Genomic DNA, 16,380 nt, shown 5'->3' with positions numbered 1-16,380 from the left:
TGCACCTAGGGATTGGGCCTGCCCTCTGCCACCTGGGAGCAGGCCTAAGCCAGCAGGTCGTTATCTCCCGAGGGGTCCCAGACTGCGAGAGGGCACAGGCCAGGCTGAGGTTCCCCCCTCCCCCCTGAGTGCACAAATTTTTGTGCACCGGGCCTCTAGTATATATATAAAGAGCCAAGAGCCTTCACATCTGAAACAACCAAATGAACGACCAAACTGGTTAAGTGGGGCAACCAGGCCATCAGGGAGATTAGTGAGGGACGACCAAACGACTGAACAGCAGGCTCCATGGGGAAACCAGGTCGGCAGGGATGGGGGCAGTGAGGGGTGACCAATCCACTGAACAGCAGGCTGCGTGGGGCAACCAGGCCAGCAGGGGGGGCAGTTGGCAGCAACCAGGCTGGCAGGGGGACCAGTGACGGGTGACCATGCTGGTGGGGGGGCAGTTGGGGGTGACCAGGCAGGCAGGCAGGTGAGCAGTTAGGAGCCAGTCATCCTGGATTGTGAAAGACCAGTGGTCCTGGATTTTGAGGGGGATGTCCGACTGCTGGCAGTTGGACATCCCCTGAGGGGTCCCGGATTGGAGAGGGTGCAGGCTGGGCTGAGGGGACCCCCCCCCATGCATTAATTTCGAGCACCAGGCCTCTAGTTAAATATAAAAACAATACGTGGTCCCCAAGAAAAATTGACAACACTCAATATTTGTGACATACTTATAAAAATTATCTGTAGTTTCTATGAAATTCAAATTTAATTGGGTGTCCTGTATTGTTTTAAATCTGGCAACCCCCAAAGAAGAAAGCTAATTTGCAGCATGAGAAACATTAATGACCCACAGCCACTGGAAAGGTACTGCCACGCCCCGCAGGCGCATGCTGGCAGGGGCACCTCTGCTCATAGGCTGGGACGCATGAAGAAAACATGCCCTTGTTGATGCGACACCAGGAGACATGCTCATTGCACTGTCTGAAGGAATGTAAGCCCACAGAGACTTTCTGAGAAACATTTGCATCCATGGGGTAAGAGCTAACATTAATGTCCAATATTGCATTCTTCCTTGACAGGTGCTAAAACAGGGAGGGCCTCAAGTGGGTAACCGAAAGGCCCTCCCCGCTCTGATCCTGTGGATGAGATTCCCCAGCAATAACCTTCCTATCAAGGGGACCAGGCACAGCTCCTGTGCCTCCCTGAGTAGTGGGTTCCAGCCCCCGCCAGCTGGTGGACTTCTTCAAACAACCAACCTCATCGTCCATGGAAGCCAGGAGGCTCCCTCCTCTCAGCACTACTCAGCTTGCCTCTCACACCCCCTGTGGCCCTGCCTGTGTGCCTGTGGCCCTGCGTGTGTGCCTGTGACCATGTGTGTGTGCCTGTAGGCCTGCGTGTGTGCCTGTGACCTTGTGTGTGTGCCTGTGACCATGTGTGTGTGCCTGTAACCATGTGTGTGTGCCTGTAGGCCTGCGTGTGTGCCTGTGACCATGTGTGTGTGCCTGTGACCATGTGTGTGTGCCTGTGACCATGTGTGTGTTCCCTGTGGCCCTGTGTGTGTGCATGTGACCATGTATGTGTGCCTGTGGCCCTGCGTGTGTGCCTATGACCATGCATGTGTGCTTGTGACCATGTGTGTGTGCCTGTGGCCCTGCGTGTGTGCCTATGACCATGCGTGTGTGCCTGTGACCATGTGTGTGTGCCTATGACCATGCATATGTACCTGTGACCATCTGTGTGTGTGCCTGTGGCCCTGTGTGTGTGCCTGTGACCATGTGTGTGTGCCTGTAGCCCTGCCTATGTGCCTGTGGCCCTGCGTGTGTGCCTATGACCATGCATGTGTGCCTGTGACCATGTGTGTGTGCCCGTGGCCCTGCATGTGCCCGTAGCCCTGCGTGTGTGCGCACCCTCCTCCTGGGCTTTATTGAGCTCATCTGGCCAGGATTACCTGCCACTCCCTGACAGGAGTGGGGTCCCTCCCTCATCAATCGGATAAAGAGGTGGTGATTAAAACAGCAGCATCTTTTACAATTTTTAATGCACCTACTTTTTAACCCAGAAATGTCACTACCTAGAACATGTGAAAGCAAAAATATAACATAATCTCACCCAATGCATGTAAGATAACATGTATCTACATGTGTATTGGGTTGTCTCATCAAGGGTGAGAAGAGGGCACTGGAGGCTTGGTGCCTTTTGTATGGTTTGACTTTTCACACTGAAAATGGATTCTAGTTTTACTTATGTGATGTGCTATAACTTTTAAAATAAGAAAAGTGTATCAAAGTATACAACAACATCTCAGACTAACAACTAGTGAAAATTTTCAGTAATGTAATGAGATAGCAATGGGAGGGCTAGTCCAGAATATTCTAGCACCCGTAGCCACAGCCATCTCTGGGCCTCGATGCATGAGCTAGCCTTCAGTCCTCGGCTCCTCTCAAAGGGATCCTAAGCAAAGCCCTGCTTTCACATTTTCCAAGTGTCATGCGGTCCTGACTGACAATAAGGAACACGTATTCACAGCCCCCTGTCACCTCTCTTATCACCGTCACGTCTCATGCAGCGTGACAAGGCACTCAGCACACGGAGCCTACTGTGAGCCTGTGGTGAGCAATCCCAGAAGAACCTGTAGCAAGTTTCTGTTTGCAAAGTGATACACTGAGTTTAACTACAGAATGATTTGTTCTCTCTCCTTTTCCGCTCTTTAAAGAAGCTAGTTGGGCCCAACCTGTATGAACCAGGAGGTCATGGTTTGATTTCTGGTCAAGGGCACATGCCTGGGCTGCAGGCTAGATCCCCAGTGGGGGGCATGCAGGACGCAGCCGATCAATGATTCTCTTTCATCATTGATGTTTCTACCTCTCCCTTTTCCTTCCTCTCTGAAATCAATAAAAATATATTAAAAAATAAAAAAGAAGCTAGTTGGGAACTGAATGGCAAGCAGTGTTAGTGAGCAATTATCCTAAGGAATGTCACCTAAACTTGGGCCACCTGCATTGACGAAAGCCCATCTCTGTCCTGCCCTGGCTTAGGCCTGCTCAGCCCTCTCCATTAGCCCTGGACACAGTCTCCTGTCGCCTGCCCACCAGAGCCCCTGCTCCGGGGACGTGCCCCGGCCATCTCACCACACTGATGCCGTCATTGAGGAGGGCCTCCCCGAAGATCATCATGTACAGCGGCTCGTTCACGCGCGCCTCCTCGAACACAGCCAGCACGGCCACCGGGTCCACGGCGGAGATCAGGCTGCCGAACAGCAGGTTCTGAAGCAGGTTGACATCGCTGAGGCCAAAGGCCTTGATCTGGCAGATGAGGTAGAGGGAGAGGCCGATGCCCATGGCGTTGACCAGGGCCCCCAGGCCTGCCCACCACAGGATGGAGCCAATATTCTCAAAGAAGGGCCGAGTGGGCATGAAGTAGCCGCTCTCCAGGACAATGGGAGGGAGGAGGTACAGGAAATAGATGTTGGAGTCCATGACCGGAGGCGATTTGTGGTCGGTGCCAAAAATGATGGCCCCCACCAGAGCCCCCACAATGATGAGCAGGCAGCTTTCCGGCATGAGGCCTGGCAGCCGGTGGTGGAGGTGGAAGCCTGGGGAAGAGCAGAGGCCACAGTTAGCTGTTTGCTACCGAGACACGTGCAAGGGCTCTAAAGCCACGCAGAGGGCTCCGGGGCCAGCTGGCTGCACTCTGTGCGGCAGGACCTGGGCGCGGTGGGGCTGACACGGGACCACATGCTTCACATGCAGCCCAGCACGGGCTGCGAAATCAGTGTTCTAGGCAGCAGTCCCCGCTTCCTCCTTCCTGCTCCCCCATTTTACAGGACTGAGCACTGGATTGAAGAGGAGAGAAGTGGGTGGACCTGTCTGTGCTCACCCAAAACTGCCCTTAAGGCTCATGCAGAGTCTTTTCTGTCGCCTGAACCTCAGCTTGTTCCAAACTGACCTCATCCCACTTCCCTCTCCACCAAACAAAGAAACAAAACTTAAAAGTTCTTTATTTTCCCCCTTATTTAATCCATGACATTGCCATTCAGTCAGTCACTTAAGGGGAAATCAGGTCGCATTCTCATGACCCCCCATTACTTTTGCCCCTTTATTTAGTCAGATGCCTATTTCATCAGTAACGTCTCTCTTTAGCTGCCCCTGCAGCCCATCCCCTTCTCTCCAACCTCACAGCCACAGCCTTTGCTCAGAACTGCCCCTTTCTTCTCGAATTACTGCCTTGTCCTCCTGAACTTCTTTCTCACCCTCAAACCGCCAGCTCACCCTCTCCTGCTGCAAGAGGACTTCCTTACACCACGTGTATATGATGCCCCATTCCCCACCTGGGACTGTGAAGGTACACACACATCTCATGGATTTGAAACTGAGGGTTTTTGTTAAGCATCCCTGCTAACTGGAAGTACTGGGGGGTAGAGGACCAAACATATTTTCTACAATTCCAACTGTTGACAACATTTTAGAAATAAGATATTAACAAATAAGAACAAAAAAACAAGAAAATGTGTAAGTATACAACTAAACACACCTCGAGCGCCAGCAGACAGGATGGGCAGCCAGAGCGTAGCGCATCACCCTGGGGCTCTCTCCGAATCAGCGCCCCACAGCCAGCCACACGCCTTCGCACCCTGTGGCCCCTCTCATCTCCCTACCTTGTTGTTGCTGCCTGGATTGTCTTTCATTCAAATTTTTCTGATCCTGCTCAATCTTTGAGGTTAAGCTTTTCCTGATCTCTTCCAAAAAGAGATAATATGTCTTCCCCTGAATGATTATGTCGTATGTCCCGGTCTGACAACAATGACCCCTTTCTACTGTGTCTGTGTGCATTCTTACCTCACCCACTAAACTCTGAACTCCTCAGACTCAGGCAGAATGGTAGACATCTTTATACCTGCCAATGCGCCCACCCAGATGTCTTCTGCACAGTGGCCCGCGGCCTGCTGGGAGAATTACGTGTGTAAGGGAATGGGTGAGCAGGCTGCATGTTGGTGAGAGAAGATGTTACATAGTAAGTAGAAGCTGAACAGGCTGTTGGAGAATGCTTATGACTTACATAGATGAAATGGAAGACATTTCAGGCTGGGAGAATGCCAAGAGAAAATAGAGAGACAGGAATGGCCCAGCCAGATATGATTAATACATTGAGGGCACCCACCTGGTTGGGGCAAATCTGGAATTGGGAAGAGCATTGGAAAAAGATGCTCTGATGATTTTGAGCCAAATGATGGGGGCCTTGAATTCAAGGTTAAGGGGTGTAGCTTTTCTTCCATAGACCATGGGGAGCCATTGAATGTCTCCTTTGGAATTTCTTAGGGTCAGCCATCCAGGGAGCATGTGTGTTTCCCTGACCATAACTTTGAACTCCTCCATTCACTATAGCAGGCTGGTTAATGCAATGGCGCATTCGCATCAAGAGACATTATCCCAGACCACACACTTAGTCCACTGGCTTTAACACCAGCGTAAGGTCTCCTAAAATCCTGCTCTCTCTGTTTCTGAAGAGAACTTTCTCCTCCCATTCCCTCCTACCCTTCCTCCTCCTCTTCTTCTTGTGGTGCTGTCTTCAACCACATTGGACTTTTTGAATGTAAAAGAGGCAGACGAGCCCATATGCAGTGTTATTAGGCTTTTGCCGCCCCAGTTTGGCCCTGCTTTCCGGGCTCCAGTGCCCTGTGATGAGTGTGGCATGCCCCACCCTCAGCGCATGCACCCACCCAGCCCCTGGGGAGGCGCCTGCATGCAGGGCCCTGGAAGGCAGTGCTGCCTGCCCATCACTCCAGAGCTTTCTCCCTTTCATGATAACAATAGAGTCAGTCACTGGAGGATTTTTAGTTTCAGGGACTGAAACTTAAATAACAATGTCCTACCTACAAGTCAGAGAGTCCCCCTTTCCATTCTGCCCAATGATTCAGGACATCCTTCTGTAAACTTACAAGAAGCAGAACTGAAATAAAAGATAAACAGCAAGTCTGAGGTGACTTTGTATTATTTTTGTTCTATAGTATCATTCTTTTCAACTTGCATAGTTGGTGTTTTTAAAAGGATTGGGGAGCCCGGGCCAGTGTGGCCCAGTTGGTTGGGTATCCTCTGGGGGGCACCAGGAAGTTACCAGTTCGATTCCCTGTCAGGGCACATGCCTGGATTGCAGTCTCCATCCCCAGTAGGGGGTATGCAAGGGCAGCCAATCAATGTTTCTCTCTCTCGTTGATGTTTCTCTCTGTCCTTCTCCCTTCCTCTTCTCTAAAATCCATAAAAACATGTTTAAATAAATAAATAAATAAATAATGAGATCAGAAGTACTGGGGAGAGTTGTGATGTTTCCTGTCAGAGGCCTGCCAGGCAGCACTGGATCCACCTGTCTTCCCCATGCAGCGAAGTCCCTGAGGCCAGGGACCACAGTCATTTCCACACATTGCCTAGCACTCAATGAATGTGGTCTGCTAGAATGGTAAATGAAATAATGAATAATAATAATGATTATTAATTGTATCTTAACTCAAATTTCATAATGTAGAATCTAAGAAAGCCTGTATTGGTTTCTTGCCTTAAAGTTTTATGTCTCCCCACCTCTGCCCCCGCCCCCGCCCCTGGTGAATGAACCACCATATAGAAATCTACAAGCCCAGTAATTGGCACCTAGTATGTATTCAATAAACATGCCTTCTTTTCATGTACAATGTAAAAATAATCTGAATTCTGGAAGACTAGCAAATATAAAATTGTACTTGAATGCGCATGATCCACCTGAAAACCTACTTAAGCTATTTTCTTTTTCTAAAGTACATTGAATTATATCCCTTTGAAAATCAAGAACATTTAAAACACCACAACACTCTACACTTCTAGACAGTGAGCCTGGGCACATATGCTACCTGTAGAGAGCAATCTGCTTTATGCTAACATCAAACTGGATAAAAGACATCCTTCCTGCATTGCGATGTTTACTGACATAGAGCATAAGCCTCTTTTATATTATAAAATCCTTATTTGCACCGAAAAGTTTTTAAAAATAGTTTCACAGACCAACAAGCTGATATGTAGAAAGACACAGTTGCTAGCCAGTCCCGGGCAGATCTAGTTCCTGACCCAGAACAGCCTCAGCATCCCTCCCATGTGTACAAAGGAGCATTTAAAACCCACCAACCACCCTGAATGTTCTCAGTCCATGTGGCTGCCTGAGAGGCGCTGGGCCCTCAGCTCTACGCTGAGCCTATCCCCCCTTCAGAAAGCGATTCTTATGTGAGCACTTCTTAGAGATGATGTGAAACCCTTTGTATAACTTAACCATTTGACAGATCACACAAGAGTTCTTCAGGGTGACAACTCCATTTAGTCTCCATACCTCACTAGCTCAGAAGGAATGGCAATTATGAAGGAGCACCTGACTAATACACTGTTCCCCCAACATCCCCGGGGGGCAGGTGAAGAGACAGAGCCCTCAGTCCTGATGCCAAGGAATTAGCTGGAAGATCTCATGGCTCAACCCCATTTCCCACCCAGCCTTGCGGTTAATATAAATGGGCACCATAGTTTCTAATAAAGCAATTTATTCAAATGACAAATTTCATAACCTTGGCAAAGGATATGTTATACAAAGTAATTGAAATACTTGTATCAGTTTTCCACTTTTGAATAAGCTGGTTTTATTAAAAAAATTTTTTAGTCATCACCTGAGGATTTGAGAGAGAGAGAGAGAAAGAGAAAGAGAGAGAGAGAGAGAGATGTGGCAGAGAAACAGTGATCAGTTGTCTCCCATACTCGACTTGATTGGAGATAGAACCTTCAGCTTAGGTATGTGCTCTGACCAGATTCGAACCCACAACCTTTTGGTGCTGGGATGACGCTTCAACCAACTGAGCCTGGCCTTGGCTCTCAGTAGCTGGTTTGAAGGAGAAAGGGGGTGGCATTTGGAATTAAATGGTCACAGAGCGTAAACCATCACATTGGGTTTGGCACAAAGAACCTTGATTAGCATTTAATCCATCAACTTGAATTCACTTTATTTCACAAAGGAAAGCATGGGTGCCCCACTGGCTGCATTAGGCTCCTGTGTAGATCTATATTCTACCTACAGATCTAATCTCCTGTGTCCCCATTCCTGTCACTGAAGCACCTAAGAGTTGCTCTCTGCCAGTTTGCGAGGAGCACACCCCACTGTTACAGAATTAACAGTGGGAGCCGCTGCTGAAGCCCCTGGCTACGGGGCCAAGAATGAAGGGAGAATGTTTTACAGAGAATCTTTATGTGATTCGTGAATTCCCATTGGCCATCATCCTGAGGTCTGCATGCCTCACTCTGCAGTGATTTTTAAAGCACAGAACCTTGAGGTTGCTGCACACCAACTAATGTCACATGGTTGTCACACCGAAACGAGGAGAAATCCAAACAACCCAGCACCGAAGGTACACTTTACATGCCAACACACAGGCCTGAGCCCCAGTGGCTGCACGGAGCTGGTGCCCCCTGGAATCAAGGGCAGAGCTGACGTGACAGCACTGCAGTACACCCACTCAGCTCCCATCCCAGGCGTGGCCACACTCAGCCTCTCATGTGGGAGACGTGCACAGCCCAGGTGGGGGGACTCACCTATTTTTGCGAGGGAAGCTAGAAGGATCCAGAGGGTGACTTCATAGGGGACTTGCACGTAGTCATAGTCCAGTGCAAAGACAGTGATCTCACCCAGAGCCGGGCCCGAAGCAGCAAACCCAGCCCCAGGCTCCTGCTGGGCCATGGAATCCGTGGGTTTGTTCAAATCAGACGTTGCTTTGGAACCCTTGAGGGCCACTAGCAGCAACAGCCACTGCCAAGGACTGAGCGGCCCTGGTGCCTGGAAACCCATGCTGGGCCTCCTCCCGCCCCTCACGCTGGGCCCTGCCTCAAGGGTCCTGAGCACAGGCGTCCGCCGGTGAGCAGGACACGAGCACAGTCCACGGGCCCAGCAAGGGTCCGAGTGTGGCCTTGAGTCCTGAGTGCAGATGCTCTCAAATGGCCTCGATGAGATTCTTTTTAGGCAGCTCACTTCTGCCTCGCACACAGTCATTCAGCAGCTCTGTTCCCCTGGGAGCATCTGTGTGACTTTACCTGGCTGGTGAGGAGTGCATCTGGGAAGGGAAAATCCCTCTTCGCGCAAAGCTGTTTCTCACTGCATGGCACGGCACACGGGCTTGGTCCTGAGAATGAAAATTGACAAGGATGCCTCGGGCTCCTTCCAGACGTAGCTGGAGTCCTGCAGGAGGGGTCCTCCTCTCCCCGCTCCCAGCGAGGGCTGCTGCCTCGCACCTGCCCCTTCTCTCCTCCTGACTCTCTCTGTCGCTGTGCTGAGTGGCTCGGCTGCAGGTAGCTCTGGATCCACTAATTACACTCCCTGATTGGACTTCCCTGAGTGCTCACTAGGGGTTACACTGCTGACACCTAGTGGGCAGCCACCATAGGCCCCTTGGCGTTTCAGTGACAAACCTCTCAGGCAACCATGTGACCTTCATCTGAACCAGGGCCCTTCTGAGAGTAAGAAAAGCTACCCATACATGCCAGACCCGGTATAAACCAGGAGGTCCTGGCACCCAGGGCAGATGGTCTCTATAACGAGGAGGAAAAAGAGGAGGTATGACTCATTACTGGATTCCATGAGCAGTGATTCAAAGAAAGAAAGTTCCAGTTCTCTGTAAATTTTACATAGCACTAAAAAAAAGCAACAAGCTGAAGAACAAGCTCCATGAACACATGTAAAAACCCAGTTTTGAGAAACTCCATGGCACGTCTGAATGTTCAATGTAAAGGATTTTGTTATTAAGGCCTATTTGTTCCAAAAAAGCAGCACAACAGAGGTTATGAAAGGATGTCGAGATGAATCCCATGGATTCACTCCTAGCTCTACATCAGCCAGGTGACCATGCCGATTACTCACCTTTCAAGGTGTCCTCATATGAGAAGGGGAGGTTAATAATAGCTACCTGATGGAATGACTAGGAGTGTAAACGAGATGAGACAGGCACACTATCTGGCACTGAATGTTAAATTTTATTATTTTGAAACACATTTCTTATTCTATCCTATCTAATAAAAGAGTAATATGCAAATTAACCCTCACTCCATCACAAAGATGGTGGTGGCCACGGAGCTGGAGTGAGCAGGAGGCTGGGGTTGCCCTGGCGATGGAGGAAGCTAAGCTTCCCACCTGCCCTGGCCAGCCCTAAGCTCAGCTCAAGGCTACTAAGTTTCAATAATAGAAGATAAATAAACCCCAGGTACCTGCTTCCAGCCGCCCTGGCCTCCACTCAAGGAGGGGCTGGGAACAAGGGTTGCAGGGGGCAACCCAGGCTTTGAGTGGGACGAAGGCAACAAAGTTTCAATTATAGAAGTTAAGTAAATCCCAGATACTTCTTCCAGCCTGGCCATGGCCAGCCTGAAAACGGCCCTCAGCCCCTTACCCAGGCTGGCCACACCCCCATGGGGTGAGGGTCCCCACTGGGGGGCTTGACCAGACTTCAAACAGCCATCAGCCCCTCACCCAGGCTGGCCAGGCACCCCAGTGGGGACCCCCACCCTGATTCGGGACACCTTTCAGAGAAAATCAGCTGGCCCTCACCCGTGCACCAGGCCTCTATCCTATATAATAAAAGGGTAATATGCAAATTGACTCTAACATCAGAATGACTGGGAATGACTTGTCACTGTGACACACATTGACCACCAGGGGGCAGATGCTCAATGCAGGAGCTGCCCACTGGTGGTCAGTGCATTCCCACAGGTGGAGCCCTGCTCAGCCACAAGCCAGGCTGACGGCTGCTAGTACAGCAGTGGTGGTGGGAGCCTCTCCTGCCTCCTCAGCAGTGCTAAGGATGTCCAACTGCAGCTTAGGCCTGCTCCCCATTGGCAAGTGGAAATCCTCCAAGGGCTCCTGGGCTGCCAGAGGAATTTCTTACTGCCAGCTTAGGTCTTGTCCCCCTGGGGAGCAGGCCTAAGCCAGCAGGTGGACATCCCCCGAGGGGTCCCAGACTGAGAGAGGGCACAGGCCGGACTGAGGGACCCCCCACACAAGTGCACAAATTTTTGTGTACTGGGCCTCTAGTATGAGAAATAAAAACTCTGTGGCAATGACAGAGCTCTCTGCTCAACAGCCCAGCTGGCATGGCTCAGTGGTTAAACATCAACCCAGGAGCCAAGAGGACCCCAGTTTGATTCCTGGGTCAGGGCACATGCCCAGATTGCAGGCTTGATCCTCAGGAAGGGACGTACAGGAGGCACCTGATTGATGATGTTTCTATCTCATTGATGTTTCTATCTCCCTCTCCCTCTCCCTTTCTCTCTAAAATCAATGAAAACATACTTTAAGAAAAAGAGTGCTCAATAGAAGATGAGAATTTATATTCATTGTCACTACCTCAACACCTCTTCATATCAAACTGCAGGATGGTTTATATTTCTTTTCTTAGTTTAGACTAGTGAGTGCAGACAATTCTCCCTCAACAAACTCAATAAAAATCATTGAAAATTTGAGTCAGGAAGGGTTAAAGAAGGCTAGTATCTAGCTGCAACTTCTTAGTAATAAAATAGAATTAAAAGCTCACAAATGGATTAGGCAAAACCTTTCTCATACACAACAAAACCACAACCAATAAAAGAAAAAAATAGATAAATCAAAATAAAATACTTTTGATCCAAACTATATAATTAAGGAAGTAAAAACCACACCCACATAAAAAAAGTTTATATGTGATAAGGGATTTATATGCTGGATGTATAAAAAACTCATGAGAGATTTGAAGATGGTGGTATAGGTAAATGCTTGTATTCGCTGCCTCCCACAACCACATCAACATTACAGCTAAAACACAGAATAATCATCATCCAGAACCGCTTAAAAGCTGGCTGAATGGAAGTCCTACAACTAGAGAGGTAAATAAGAAAGTGCATTGAGATGGGTAGGAGGTGTGGAAGTGCGGAGGCACGTAATGGACTGCTTCAGCACCCATGTGTGCTGCAATTTTAATCTGGAGGGATATTGTCTCTGTGGAGGCTCCCCAGAGGAGCAAGGGGTCCCAGCTCCACACCAGACCCCCATCCCAGGGTCCCAGAGCTGGGAAGAGAAGTCCCTATGGGCAGTAAGAACTACAGGCTATAAAAAACAGTACAGATTGTTGCTCAGTGACACAGATGCTGCTGGAGACCCAGCTGTTCCTCTTAAAAGGCCAGCACCATGAACTGAACTTACAAGATTCTGCTTCCTCTGAGCTCTAGCAACAGGATGAGGCTCTGGGGGACACAGATACATATGAGGAGGAACTGAATTATCTGGAATCAGGGCAGGAACGTGGAGGTGGCTTTCTCTCAGATGGAGGTACTCACAGGGAGCATTGTTCCTATGCTGGGACCTCCCTGGTGTATGGCTGACTGGCAGCCATTTCTGTTTGCTCCGCCCTGTGATTCCCTAAGACCCTGCCTCATCCAATTTACAACCCCACATAAATAGTGTGTAGTGGCTTTTGCATATAAATGGCCTATCTTTACTCAGGCTATAATCTCTCAAACAAGCTGCAGCTGGGTCACGAAGCCCCAAACCTATCAATAAAAGGTCCAAGATCTGGCACCAGCAGCATCCTGCCTTGCTTTACAGCTGGGCCTCTCCTGGGCATTTCCAAATCTGATACAAAGAAGAGGAATCCGTGGATCTCTCTGTAGCTCCTGCTGGGTGGCCCCAGGCAGTGGCTGACTTTGCACTTTCCTGGAGACCCAAAAGCCAGTGTACCCAGTGGTCAGTGTCAGACCATACCAGATTACAACTCTACACATCCATACATGACATTCAAGAGGCAGACTCAGTGAGCACTAAAGCTCCACTGAAGCAAGTCCTGCTCCATAGGGGTGTCTCCTGCACAGCAGCTCTCCCACTGTAGTGACAGCTGGTCCTCACAGCCAATTGGCCTGGAAGTCAATTCCTCCCAGTGACACCAACAGTAATCAAGGCTCAACTAAAACAAGACTGTGCTCACAGTCCACAAAGGGGTACTTCTAGAACTCTCAGCTCAAGTGACTGAGGAGGCTGAGCCACTAGGCCCTGTAGCAGTGATGGCAAACCCATGACACCTCTGACACATGAACTCATTTTTTTGGTTGGTTTTTCTTTGTTAAATGACATTTAAATATATAAAATAAATATCAAAAATATAAATCTTTGTTTTACTATGGTTGCAAATATCAAAAAAATTCTATATGTGACACAGCACCAGAGTTAAGTTAGGATTTTCAAAATGAGGATCTCGAGAATCAAATCAATGATTTGAAATACAAGGAAGCAAAAACACCCAACCAGAAGAGCAAAAAGAAAAGAGAATAAAAAAAATCTGAAGATAGTGTAAGGAGCCTCTGGGACAACTTCAAGCGTACCAGTGTTTGTATTCTGGGGGTGCCAGAAGAAGAAGAGAGAGAGAGACTGAAAACCTATTTGAAGATATAATGCCAGAAAACTCCCCCTACCTGGTGAAAGAAATAGACTTACAAGTCCAGGAAGCACAGAGAATCCCAAACAAGAGGAACCCAAAGAAGATTATATCAAGACACATCATAATTAAAATGGTAAAAGTTAAAGACAAGGAGAGAATCTTAAAAGCAGCAAGAGAAAAGCAGTTAGTTACCTACAAGGGAATGCTCATATGACAGTCAGCTGATTTCTCAACAGAAACTATGAAGGCCAGAAGGGAGTGGGCAAGAAATATTCAAAGTGATGAATAGCAAGAACCTACAACCAAGATTACTTTACCCAGCAAAGCTATCATTTAGAATTGAAGGTCAGATAAAGAGCTTCACAGATAAGAAAAAGCTAAAGGAGTTTATCACCACCAAACCAGTATTATATGAAATGTTGAAGGGTATTCTTTAAGAAGAGGAAGAAGAAGAAAAGGAAAAAGATAAAAAACATTAACAACAAAATTGCAACAAATACATACCTATCAATAATTGAATCTAAAAATCAAAATGATCTAATAAGAAATCTAATGGACAGAATAAACTGTGAATAAAATAGAATCAGAGGCATGGAAATTGAATAGACTGATTATTCTCAGAGGGAAGGGGGTTGGGGGAGTGGGAAGATTAAACAAAGATCTTATATGCATACCAGCATTACCTATAGACACAAACAATAGGGTGGCGAAGGCCTGGGGTGGGGCAGGAACCAGGTGCAGGGGGGCAATGGGGGGAAAAAAGAGATACATCTGTAATAAGCTCAACAATAAAGATTTAAAGAAAAAAAGAACTCTTACAACTCAATAATCAAATGATAAATAGGTCAATTAAAAAGTGAATAAAGAATCTAAAATGACATTTCTTAAAAAATATACACAGTCAATAAACACATGATAAAAAAGCTCAACATCAATAGTCATTAGGGAGATGCCAATCAAAATAGTGAGATATCACTTTACACTCATGGGAATGCTAGACAAGCAAATTAACAAAAAGGCAGGCAATACCAATCCCGCCAATCATGGCAAGAATGTAGTGGGACTCTCAAATGCTAGCGCAAATCTAAAATGGTCCATTTTGTCTGTTTCTCAAAATATTAAACAAAGAATTAACATGTCCCAACAATTTTTATCCTTACTAATAAAAGGCTAAGTAGTCATCATGCCCTCATGCATGATGCTCTCACGCCATCAAAGATGGCTGCACGCACAGCAGAGGCGGGCTTCCTGAAACCCTGTATGTGCATCCTGGGTGGGGGCAGGGCCCCAGAGGCCACTCCAGGTGGCTTTCACCAGGCTTCCCTCAGCCCTGCATGCACGCCACGGGGTTGGAGCTCCTAGCTCTGGCCTACCTCTTTGGGGCAATCCATCTAGGAGCCCCGGATGGATGGGCGGGGCCTACCTCTTGGGGGCAATTGACTGTGGAGCTCCTGCACTATGAGAGGGCACAGGCCAGGCTGGGGTAATCCCCCCTCCCAAGTGCACGAATTTCGTGCACCAGGTCTCTACAATATATATATATATCTCCAAGAGAAATGAAAACATATTCTTTTGAAAAGCTGTACATGATTACTTTTAGAAGCATCATTCATAACAGCCAAAAAGTGAAAACAATCCAAATGGTCATCACTTGTTGAATGGTCAAATAAAATGTGAACTATCCATACACAAAGGGAAGAGCTAATATGTGCTATACCATGGATGAACTTGAAAAAACATTTGTATTTCTGTGGTATCAATTGTTACTGCTCCACTTTTGTTTCTGATTTTATTTATTTGGGTCCTCTCATTGTTTTTTGATGAGTCTGGCTAATGGTTCATCAATCTTGTTTATCTTTTCAAAAAAAAAAACAAAACCAGCTCTTGATTTCATTGATGTTTTGTATTGTTTTCGTAGTCTCTGTGCCAGTTATTTCTGCTCTGATCTTTATTATTCCTTCCTTCTATTTCTATGGGCTTTTCTTGTTGTTCTTTCAGGTGTAGGGTTAGATATTTATTTGAAGGTTTTTTCTGCTTCTTGCGGTATGCTTGTAATGCTATAAACTCAGAACTGCTTTTACTATGGCCCACAGATTTTGTGTTGCGGTGTGTTCATTTTCATCTTTTTTCCAGGTAATTTTTGATATCTTCCTTGCAGTTATTGGTAACCCATTCATTGTTTAATAGCATGCTATTTAGCCTCTATGTGTTTGGATGATTTTGAGCTTTTTAAATTGTAGTTGATCTCTAGTTTCATGCCATTGTGATCCGAGATGCTTGATATAATTTCAATCTTCTTGAATTTGTTAAGACTTGTTTTGTGTCCTTACATGTGGCCTATCTTTAAGAATGTTCCATGTGCACTTGAGAATAATGTATATTTTTCTGCTTTGGAATGAAATATTCTGTAAATATCAATTAAATCTATCTGATCTAGCATGTCATTTAAAGTTGCTGTTTCCTTGTAATTTTTTTGTCTGAAAGATCTGTCCATTGATGATAGTGCAGTGTTAAAGTTCCTTACTATGTTGGTATTGGCCTCAATCTCTCTTTTAAAGTCCACCAAGATTTTTCTTTATATACTTAAGTGCTCCTAAATTGGGTGCATGTATGTTTTCCAGGGTTATATCCTGTTGTCGGATAAATTCCTTTAGTATTATATAGTGACCTCATTTGTCTCTCATTATGGCTTTTATTTTGAAGTCTATTTTGTCATATATAAATATTGCTACCTGAGCTGCTTTTTTTGTTTCCATTTACATGAAAATTTTTTCCACCCCTTTACTTTCAGCCTGTCTGAATCTTTTGTTCTTTTTTTAAAAAATTAAATCTTTTTTTAATATATTTTTATTGATTAAGATATTACATATGTGTCCTTGTCCCCACGTTACCCTCTACCCGCCCCCCCGCTCATGCCCTCACCCCCCCGTTGTCTGTGTCCATTGGGTAGGCTT

The 16,380-nt window shown here is 47.0% G+C and overlaps 1 protein-coding gene across 1 annotated transcript in view; it reads right to left on the bottom strand.

Annotated features, from left to right (window-relative positions):
- SLC9A4 (solute carrier family 9, subfamily A (NHE4, cation proton antiporter 4), member 4) overlaps positions 1–9,322 on the bottom strand; it is a 78,213-nt gene extending 68,891 nt beyond the window's left edge. The window contains 2 exon segments of the mRNA XM_006761124.2: positions 3,114–3,577; positions 8,574–9,322. Of these exon segments, the coding sequence (XP_006761187.2) occupies positions 3,114–3,577; positions 8,574–8,826 (717 nt within the window). The 5' untranslated portion in view covers positions 8,827–9,322.
- Positions 9,323–16,380: the final 7,058 nt, after the last annotated feature.

This window comes from Myotis davidii, unplaced genomic scaffold (genome assembly GCF_000327345.1).
Source record: "Myotis davidii unplaced genomic scaffold, ASM32734v1 scaffold296, whole genome shotgun sequence".
Lineage (NCBI taxonomy): Eukaryota > Metazoa > Chordata > Mammalia > Chiroptera > Vespertilionidae > Myotis > Myotis davidii.
Note: the sequence above shows the minus strand (reverse complement) of the source record. Positions and strands in the feature narration are given on the sequence as shown.